Here is a 10,146-nt window from a genome sequence, read left to right on the forward strand (position 1 = left end):
TTCTATCAATCCACCTGCATTTCTTATGAGAAGAGGTTAAAAAAATTTGTCCTGTTCATCCTACACAAGTGATGTTTGAAGAGGAAGTGTGAGGTAGGTTAAATACTACTTTGCAGAAAAGCTGTTTGAGCCAAGAGCTCTTGCTTGAAAGGTAAGATTTCCTTTGCAGGAGAAGATAAATTAAAATAAAAGGGTTGTGAGATGTTTAAACTGGAAACAGGAAAACGTTGCTGATGAGCAAATAAAAAAGAGAGTCCAAAAGCCTTAGCCTCTAGAACAACTATGACCAAAACTTTCTCAAGCTCATCTTCAACCTAATTATTTTATAAATTATTTTGCATTTTGTGGGAAGAGGCTTGACTCGCTGGCCTGGAAGGTTCCTCCTAGCCTTAGATACCTATGTATAAAATAAGCAAAATTAGGAGAGAACAAGTTGGGGAGAAAAAAACTTTAAGAACCTCTTCTCCCAAGAAAGTGTAGATGCAGGGAAAAATGAGACTGAGAACACTCAGATCTGCTTTGTATCTATTTCTTTGAGGCTTTCCTTGGTATGGGTGTATGCCTTATGCTGTTATAATTTCTGCTTTTGCTCAGAGAGGTAGAAATAATGGTGATAAGTCTTGGGGAATGGCTCTTTTGAGGAGGAAGATGAAAAGCCTTATAAAGTTAGAACTGAAGTCCTCATTTTCTCAGCTACCCTAGACTTTCTTGCTGCCCTGGCTTTTTCTGGCATGCTGTGAAGCACAGAAAACTATTTCTGAGAAGGTGGCAGGGTAGGGGTCCTGGTGTCCCTGTTGTGTTCCTCCACTCCCAGTGAGACCAGAGAAGGTGTGCAACAGTGACAAGTTGATGCTCTCCCAACATGCAATGTCTGGAGGGGTTTCCCCTTCCTGGTCCAGGACACGTTTTTACAGCCAGTGAAGGGGAAACTACTCTGGGCTTTGCTGAGGATGGTGTATGTTTGATGCACAATTAGGCAGAAGAATCGGTGAAATGAGAGGAGTTTCCTTAAATACATTATTTACTTCCCTGACTCAGACCTAAACCATTTCAGAATCTCAACCCCATAAGATGCGAAATGCAGCATGAAATCCTTTTACAGCTATCTTACGATATGAATTAACTTCTTAGCATTTGGGAGAGTGAGTGACATTGGCACTGGCACTTCTGCCTTCTGCAAATATACCATGCAATCTAACCTCCTGAGGAAGCATTAGGGGCAAGTCTGCTCAAAGATTTGTGTTAGAATTGCAGTGGTGATCTTGGCCTTAAAAATAACTATGCATGCCTTGAGCAATGCAGAGTCCTATCTCTAAACTTTACTGGGGACCTAACATCTTTGGCTAAGTTTGTGGCTGAACAAATACCAACCGTGCCCTCCGAAAAGAACCAGTTGGGAATTGGATGCTGTGCAGTAACTTGATAAAAAGGAACATTTGCATGGGGTGCCTAGATGCAGATGGTTTGAGGTCATCTTTACATACAAGCGATGCATTACATTCAGGTTCGTGTGATACTGGCTTTAAAACAAAGAGGATGCAGGAATCTGTCTGTACCAAGGAGCTTCCAGGATGGAGCCTAAACTGCACAGGTTGCCTCTTATCTTCTCGTACATCACAATGGGATCCTGGCCTGTTAATAATGTTTCTCAGCTTTACTGGATAATATATTACTAGTTCTAAAAAAGTACAAGTTCACAGTACATGTTCCTTTTTTCAGAGTTCAACATCATCTTGCCAACAACAAATTTCAGAGTTTTGTTTGTGGGTGTGCCTACAGGACAGTGCAACAGCACAAGCTCTCTAGAAAGGCAGCTTATGTAAGACCATTCAAATATGTCCTGGTTCAGCTGCAGCTTATAAGTTGTCTTTCAAACTGTGAGGAAATTATTTGATTCCCTTCCTAAAATGAATTTTTGGAGGGAGAGCAAGTGAGGCCAATTGGCCAATGAATTAAATATTTAATTAGAATGTATTTCCAATATAGTTATAGTCAGAAAAATGACAGTATTAAAAAGCATTTCTGCTCACTCTATGCGTTTGAAGTTGTAACCTTTTAGCTTATAAAAATAAATTTTAAAAAAAGTCTTCTCAGCATTAGCCCTGCAAGGCTAAATCACCTACAGGCACATACACTGCTTTCTGCTCAGTCTCATGTTTCATGAACAAAAGTTTTAGACAAGTGCCAATTACAGTGTTTGCTGCTGCTGCTGAATGTGCTAAAAAGAAGCCAGCTTGATTCCTGGATCTGAGGTAATTTGTAATGTTGGTAAAGTGCAATTCTTTTTTTTTAAATTTAAAATAAGCAATTCTGACCTTGAGTTTGTGGTGGAAAGGGTAAACATGAAGCCTAGCTGTGTGTGTGTGTGTGTATATATATATATACACACACACACACATGATCTTGGAGAATTACTTTGACTGTTAGTGCGCTTGAAATAAAATCACTTGCTGCTCACGGATGTGCTGAGATGGCTTGTGTTCTCAGTGCTATGCAGGTACCCCTTGGTTTTACAGAGATAATCGAATTGCTGCAGAGAATACCAAATCCTTGGTGACCTGGGAGCTGAGCAACTCCTCTATACAGATGATGTTTACCCAAGCACACTGCACTCACAGAGGCCATAAAATAAATGAGAAATTCGATTAGTTTCAGTTGCTATAGAGGCATGCTCAGTTTCTGTTTAGAGAGGATCTAGACAAAGAGCGCCTAAACTCTTCATTGATCTAGTGATGGTGAGTTTAAGCCAAAAGTCCAATTATCTGGTTCCAAGACCTAACTGGACAGTACTGAGGCATTTCTGTCCTGACTGTACTCTGGCTTGTTGTTATTTCAGCAATGCTTAGTGTTCAGAAGGGATCCAAATACAATGCTGTGACTCTTGCTTCCTGGTTTGTCAAGCAGATTTGACTCTCAACTTTAGTCTCTGTTGGAAGCCCTTCTTCAGAGCTCGTAGTACCTGGGGCATCCTACCAGACAACAAGGAAGCACTGACCTGCTAGCTTTATAATAATTTCTGTCAGTGCAGACTGTTCCTGCTTTGAGATTTCTAAAGAAGGCTTCGTAAAGTTTTCTATGGAAATGATTTAAGCTGTGCAGCTGTGTACAGAAAGGCAAAGGAGCACCCAGCAAAGGAACAGGCTTTCTTCTCTTTGGGGTCTGAGAGTTGTCAGTGAATGTATTTTTTGATCTAGGGGATATATCTGCAAGAACAAGGATCTCCAATACATCTGGGCCCACGGGACTAAACATCAGAAGGGCCGTATATTAATGTCTGCAGCAAAATAAGTGAACAAACCCAGTACTATCAAGCACTCTCCTGCCTACAGGAGCTCCAAAGGCTCCCTCAACAGGTATCAGATCTGTCTTAGAGCTGACAGGCTCTAAGTTTGTTCTCCAATCTACCCATAATCTTCTCAAATCTGCCTGTAAGACAAGATGCACACGAAGCATGAATTGGGGTGGGGTCCTCAGCTGATGTGAACTGGTGCATCTCTGGTGGCTTCAGGGGACTTCTCCAGCTGACAGCCCAGGCCAAGGCAGCTGCAGTGCCTGGAGTACCCTCTGAGCCTTTAGAACAAAAGGTGCCCCATGAATATAAAAGCTGGGGATCTGGAAAGATAATCTTAAACTGAGAGCATTTGTTTTATATATAATTTAAATTTATGCCACTTTCTTGTTAAGAACTTCTGTAAACAATTCAGAGGTTAACTTATTGAGATAGCTGCAAGAAAACTTCGTAAGTCACCTTTAACAACTAAGACTATGTGACTGTATTTCAAGTTGTTACTAGGCTATCAAAAAGATATGGTTCAAAGAATGTTTAAAATATTTCAAGTCTTTCAAGTTCCCATCAAACTTCCCAAGCTGATATTCATCTAGTTTACGCTGTTGTCAAAGAAATAAGTTTAATGGAGTGAGACTAACTCTGGGTTTTCTTGTTCCTTTTGTTCATATAAACCCAGACCTGCAGTGTTATTTTTAAAAGAAAAGAAACATGTCAGAGAAGATTATTAAAAATAGGATCTATTTCCCTAAAGGACTTGTTAACAGGTCACATACATGGCTTATGTAAATATGTAATCAGGGTCTGTTTCAATAGAAGTGTTTTACATGAGGGCTTTAGTAACAAGGACTTTGATATTCAAGGTATTGGATCAAATACCAAAGAAGCATAGCATGCCTCAGAGATGTAAAGCAAATACCTGAATGCCAGAAGGGAAGTCCCATGCCTATATTCTGAAGCTTATTTTTATGAAGGGTCATTGTGTGTAGAAGCAACTGTAACCAGCCTTGCAGAAACAAATTGGATTATCTTTGATTATTTTATATCTTTCTTTTTTTTTTTTTTTTTTGTGAGAGAGAGAAAAGGAAGCTCCTAACAAAAGCAGAATAAGATTCTGGGACTTTTCTTCTATGTTTAGAGGTAGCTTTCAGGACTAGCACTTGGGGTACTCCCCACCGAAGGCTGGCTTGGGAAAGCCCAGAGCTGGGCACCGTCCCCAGATTCACAGGAGATTTTTGGGTCCAATTCTGTTGTTACTATTTGGATTTTGGCACTGCTCTCTAATGAAAGCACATTTAGCACAAAGGACTGGGACTCCACTGAGACATTCAGGAGGTGACAGAAATAAAAAGGGGCTCACGGTATTTGCATTCAGTTTCTAGATTTAACACAAATAATGCGTTGACCTCTTCTAGTTTAAGAGCAGGTAATACTCTTCAGTCCTTTACCTTTAGCTTGTAAATTGTCAAGGAAAATGAGGTTTTACTTCAGGCATATGATCTTTATTTTTTTTATGCTATTATAGAAACTTCCCAAATTGGAGGTGACAAGAAATGTCATTTTTATTGCTTATCTGAACCATTCTCCTAAAATACAGTAAGTGATTTCCCCATACTCTGTTCCAGCATCTACCGAATAAATATCCTGGAGCAAGTATATGATTGGGCATCTTATTTTTAGCATTTGGAGCACAGGCCCACACACAAGGGAATTTTTTAGCAATTGCTTTAATGGTACTGTGTTTACAGGACCAGCATTGGTATTATTTATTGCCAGTGACTTGCAGAAATTGTTTGAATCTCATTTGCACAATGGATGGGCTAGAGACCAGTAAGGTCAGGAGCACTGCAGTAAGCAGCACAGGAGGGGGAAAGACTGATTTCTCTGTGTCTAATCTATCAAATTCTCATTACAAGAGCTTCAGCCTTCTCGCCTCTATATGTAGTCAGGAGAGGTTTCTGCTGCTGTCTTCTGGAGCTGGATCTTATCAGCAAGGCAGGCTACAGCAGCAGCTATTTGAAGGGGGAATAAAGCTCCCTTACAGCTCCCTTCTGGCCACTTGCATAGGAGCTCTGTTTCGACAACAGTAAGCATTAGAGAAAAATGGGTAAGAAAGTTTTCCTATGATGGATCTCCAGGAGGGGATGAGTGCTGTCTGAGAGACATCTCACCAGCATCAGGCCCCATTCAAGGAGCTGAGCAACACTGTCTTTTTTGGCTGTGTTTGCACAGCATGGCCAGTGGTTGGTCGCTCCTGTCCCTGCTCATAGCTCTACACCAAACGCTATACAAACTGAAGAACCATTCAGCATGAAGGGCTTGGAACAATTTGATATGGTATTACAGAGTTTACATGCTCAAGGATGTGGTCCTTGTTAACTCATACCTGCAAGCAGATGGGCCATCCTTCTTGCCATGAAATAGCATGTTGTAAGCCCAGCCCCTGTATTAAACCAGTTCCTGCTCTGCTCCTTGGTTGTTGTCTATTTGTTTTGTGTGAAACTGAGGCTGGAGCTTGCTCTGCCTCCCAAATAAAAATCCCTAATGACTAGGCTACAGGGTGAAACTTCCTTGGTGTCCCTTGTGTCTATAGAGCTGCTTTTGCTGGGGTGGGCATGAAGTCCACTCTCTTGCTTCAGGACAAGTGCTCTCATGATTAGGTTGGTGTCCAGCTCTGTCTCAAGAGGTGGAAAGCAAGCCTGTCTTTTACTCCACAAAGGGATAATTAGCTTCCTACCTCCAGGAAACAGTTTGGTGCCTCCCAGGTTTAACATATCTCTTAAAAGCCCTTATATACTCTGTCTCAAGCAGCAATGCTGGTGTGTGAGTCCCCTTCTTGGGTATCTGTCTCTCTCCACACTATGTCTGGGAGATAGCCAATAAAATGGTCTGTGTGTGAGGAATTTTTAAATGAAGCTTCATTTTTTTTTTTTCTTCTTCCAAAACAAAATTCAGAAGTGCTGTACATACCCAGCTTTCCTTGGCAGACATCTGTTCGAGTAGCTCCTCCAATTATAAACTGAGGGTTGGCACATAACTCCTGAAAAGACACATTTTCAAAGTATGCATCACCCTTTCTGGTCTGAAAAGTTCCTGGGTTTTGTTCCATGTTTCAATGTTCAAAAAATATTAAACACTTTCAACATTTCTTTAAAAAAATACCCTTCGTTCTCTGTCTGATTAACATAGTGTCAAAACAATGTTGCCTTATTAAATTGAAGACTGCATGTATTTTTTTGAGGCAAGCCCTGAAGTCCTTTGCTATTTGAGACTCTCAGTGATATTAGTGAGAATTTTTGCTACTGTGGGGACAGAGGTGAAAATGTAACCTCGGCATTTGCATCTTATTTTATCTTCCAGTGGTTTTGACTCAAGCAGTGCGAATGAGTTTGTGACTGTCACTGCTGGCTCTGGTACTGGAGCTGTGCTGAGTTTCCACTGTCACTAGAATGGAGGGTGTTCTCCCACCCCAGCATCACTTCCTGGGAGGCCAGCTACTCAAATGCTTTTATTAGCAACACCCGCCTTTCTTCCTGGCCCTCTGGGTCCAGTCAAGTAGGTTATGGCCATGACTGTCCCTTCTATCCCAACTCTGAGCCCTCCCACAATTCATGTCTTATATTAGGAAGTTAATAGTATCTCTCTAGAGACAGAAGCCTTCCCTTTCTCCCAAGCATTTTCTGTGAGCTTCTGGATGGCAGCAAGGGGCAGTTTATAAGAAGCCTAACTTGGCAAGCAGGCTTGAGGAAGGTTTAGGCAGTTGCTGGCACTCCCATTTGTCAGGTCTGAGCATCCCATAGAGACAGGGACAACCCAGGACTTCGTGTGTGTGTGTGTGAGACACAAAGAGTCAGTTTGTGAATCTCATCTTGCAATACGTGTGATCTCAGCTACATCCTTTTTGCTTCTGTGGTTATCCAGTTGGTGTAGCTGTCTCAGTGGATAGGAGTTAGGAGTAGGTTACCTACCACACAGAAAAGATTTTGTGTTGTTTTTCCCTCCTTCCTCCAAATCAGTGTGCCTGGTGATAGCCAGCTGCGTATGACTTATTACTCACCTAGATATCTGTCCTTTCTGAGCCACTGCCAAGTGCCACATACACCTTTTGCACAACTGCATTTCCATCTTCTCTCTTTCTATAAACCCCCTGTTGAAATCGGCATATAAGTCTATGGCAGAGTGTCTAACGCTCACTGTCTGCAAAACAGCAGTCACAACCTGGTGGGGGATGACCTTAGCAGTGGATATTTCTTTTGCAGGGGGCATTTCTCCAGCAGGTCTCCTCCAGATTTCCCACTGGGTCCTGCTGCCTGTTTTGGATGCAGGCAGGCAAGTGAACAGCAATCTCATCAGCTTGCAATCACAGGCAGAGTCTGCAGTTAGAAACCTGTTGGCTGTTTGAAAAAGTCCAAGAAATGAGCAGGGCTGTGACCTCCTACAGGAGTCATCTGCAACACATAAAAGCAGGTCAGATCCAGGTCCCTCCATAGGAGAGCAAAGCAGAGGGTTTGTTTCACCTTGCCACAGGGATTGGGCTATGCTCCATGCATAGGGATAAGCCAGTGGGTCCTGGCATTTGTGGATTAAGAGTCCATAAACTCTCTGCTGAGTGCCGGGAGGGCAGAGGGGTCCCATGCGAGCAGGGCTGGGACATTTAACTCTGTTGGATGTCAGCCCTCAGTCATTCCTTACCCTGTTATTCTTGTGACTGTCTCTCTGGCTGCAGTGGACACAATGTTGTTCTTGCATGAGGAGCCCATCTGATTTTATGAGTTTTCTAAGGCTGATCTTCTCCCAGGTTAGACAAAGTCGAGGGACACATCCATGGTACTTGCTGCTGAAACATCCAGGTCCCAGAGTGAGGTGCTGATGGACAAATGGTGTTGCCAGGGTAGAAACTTGGACTTTTTAAATCTGCAAGTTTCTGTTTCTCACGTTTCAGGTGAAAAAACAATAAATATTGAAGCCTTGAAATTTTCCCTTCTTCTCATTCTCCTTTCCTCCATCAGAGTAAGGTAAGTTGTTTGGGCGTTTTTCCTTCCTTCTCCTGTTTTTCAATTTTTCTTGATGTTGCAAGGAGGGGCAAAATGACAAAGGAGGAGCAAAGTAAGGACAGAAACAAATGACTGAAAAATTGAAGGTACAGAAAAATCTCTGAAGCCCTGATTTTGTGGTTTAAAAAAATTCAACATGTAATCTTTCTTGATGAAAATTACTTTTTTTTAAATGAAAGGCCATTTATAGGATATATGTATTTGGGTAATAATGGTTCCAGTCAGTTGGTCTTTAACTGTTATAGGTAGCTTGAAGTGAGGCAGAGGATTTTATTTAAGTATTAGCCTGATTTCCTAGGGTGCACAGTGGCAAGATCTTGGTGTGGGTATCGTTATAACTGACGGTCGATGGCTCCTGGCGTGCCCTGTGGTCTGTTTGGATACGCATGGGTCTTCCGCATCTATCTCTGGATTGTACCCTGGACTTGTAACTCCGTGGAGCCGGTTTGGACAGGGAGGAGGCAGGTTCTCATGAAGCAGTTATAGGATTATTTGCTTTATAAAGAGCTTAGAAAATGTTGATTTTTTTTTTTTCCCACCCCCTTTTCAAACTTGCTTCTGCTAACCATAAAGCAAGATAGAAGAAAAAAACAAAATGTACAGGAATAGTGGGCATTCAAGATCACCACTGATTGAACATGGATGTTTCATAGATCTGAATCCAGTAAATCAGGCAATTAGAAAGCACTCTTACCGTGGGGCGCTTCCAGACTATCCCCTGGGTTTTGAAGGAGTATGGTCCCAGGTCCTGGTAGCCCAGTGCAGAAGGACAGGCTGGGAACTCCTCATCCTTGAAGAGGGTGCCAGCCTGCAGGCACTGCTGCTTCAGGACTTCGTAGTCCTGCTTCAAATACTTGATGGCATTCCTGTTGGATCCGAGCCCATCTGTGGCCGCTCTTTCTTGGCACAGCCTTGCTGCGACCCTGGACATGCCTGACCACCCTCCTGGTGTGTGGTGCAGCTCAGTCTTTGCCTCCTGGGTGAGCAGAGGTGAATACAGGCAGGTAGCAGGCTCAGGTGGAGCTGGGGGCTGCCCTGGAGGGAGGAGGCACCAGAAGTGCAAATATGTACCCGAGAGACGTGGGCAGGGAGCTGGCAGCAGCCACAGCCAGCATGGCCAGGACTGTGGGCACTGCCTTGTGCTGACTCCCACCTTATTTGCTTTTTTGCTAGCCCTTTTTAAAATACACTTTTAACAAGCAGCAAGGGAAACCAGTGTTTTTGCAGACACGCCTATTTACACATGGAAAGTGATTGTGTGTGCATTCGGAGTGCTGTAAGTCAGGCTTGAGGACCAATGCTTTAAACACCCAGATGAAGATGGTTTAAAACTCCTTTCCTTCCTTCTGAGATGGGGCTTTATACTGTTGGAAGGTTGAGAAGCCACAAAATCTGGAGCTGGATATCTGCTGTTAAACCTTATGTGACTACGGAATGTCATTGAGTTTTAAAACCAGGAAAAAGTTGAAAAGTTGAACCCATTTCTGGATTAAGTGATTTTTTTTTTATTTTTTGTAATTCTCTTTGGTACTCTCAAAGCAGTATGATTTTTTGAGTTAATTTATTATCAATAAAAGGTGTGAATTTGACAGAACTAGAGATGGCCACTTGGCCATATGACCTGCAGAGGGCAAGGATACAATCCAGGAGCATGAGCTAGGCCAAGAATGGAAAATTATATCACCAGATAGGAGGCAAGCTGGTACCCCTTGCTCCCCATCTCCAGTGTGACCTTGGTCAAAAGTCACTGTACCTTCCCTATCTGTAAAAACAGGGTTTTATCTCAGCTAGTGAGAAGTTAGCTAT

The 10,146-nt window shown here is 42.6% G+C and overlaps 1 protein-coding gene across 2 annotated transcripts in view; it reads right to left on the bottom strand.

The window, feature by feature from the left end:
• CAPN8 (calpain 8) overlaps window positions 1-9,290 on the bottom strand; it is a 30,869-nt gene extending 21,579 nt beyond the window's left edge. For both annotated transcript variants that reach the window (XR_012628274.1, XM_074863814.1), the window contains exons 1-2: window positions 9,035-9,290; window positions 6,257-6,326 (exon numbers count right to left, since the gene is read on the bottom strand). Coding sequence is in view for 1 of the 2 variants with exons in the window: in XM_074863814.1 (XP_074719915.1) it covers window positions 6,257-6,326; window positions 9,035-9,271 (307 nt within the window). In the remaining variant the exon portion in view is untranslated. The remainder of the gene's footprint in view (window positions 1-6,256; window positions 6,327-9,034) is intronic.
• Window positions 9,291-10,146: the final 856 nt, after the last annotated feature.

Source organism: Strix uralensis, chromosome 3 (genome assembly GCF_047716275.1).
Source record: "Strix uralensis isolate ZFMK-TIS-50842 chromosome 3, bStrUra1, whole genome shotgun sequence".
NCBI lineage: Eukaryota > Metazoa > Chordata > Aves > Strigiformes > Strigidae > Strix > Strix uralensis.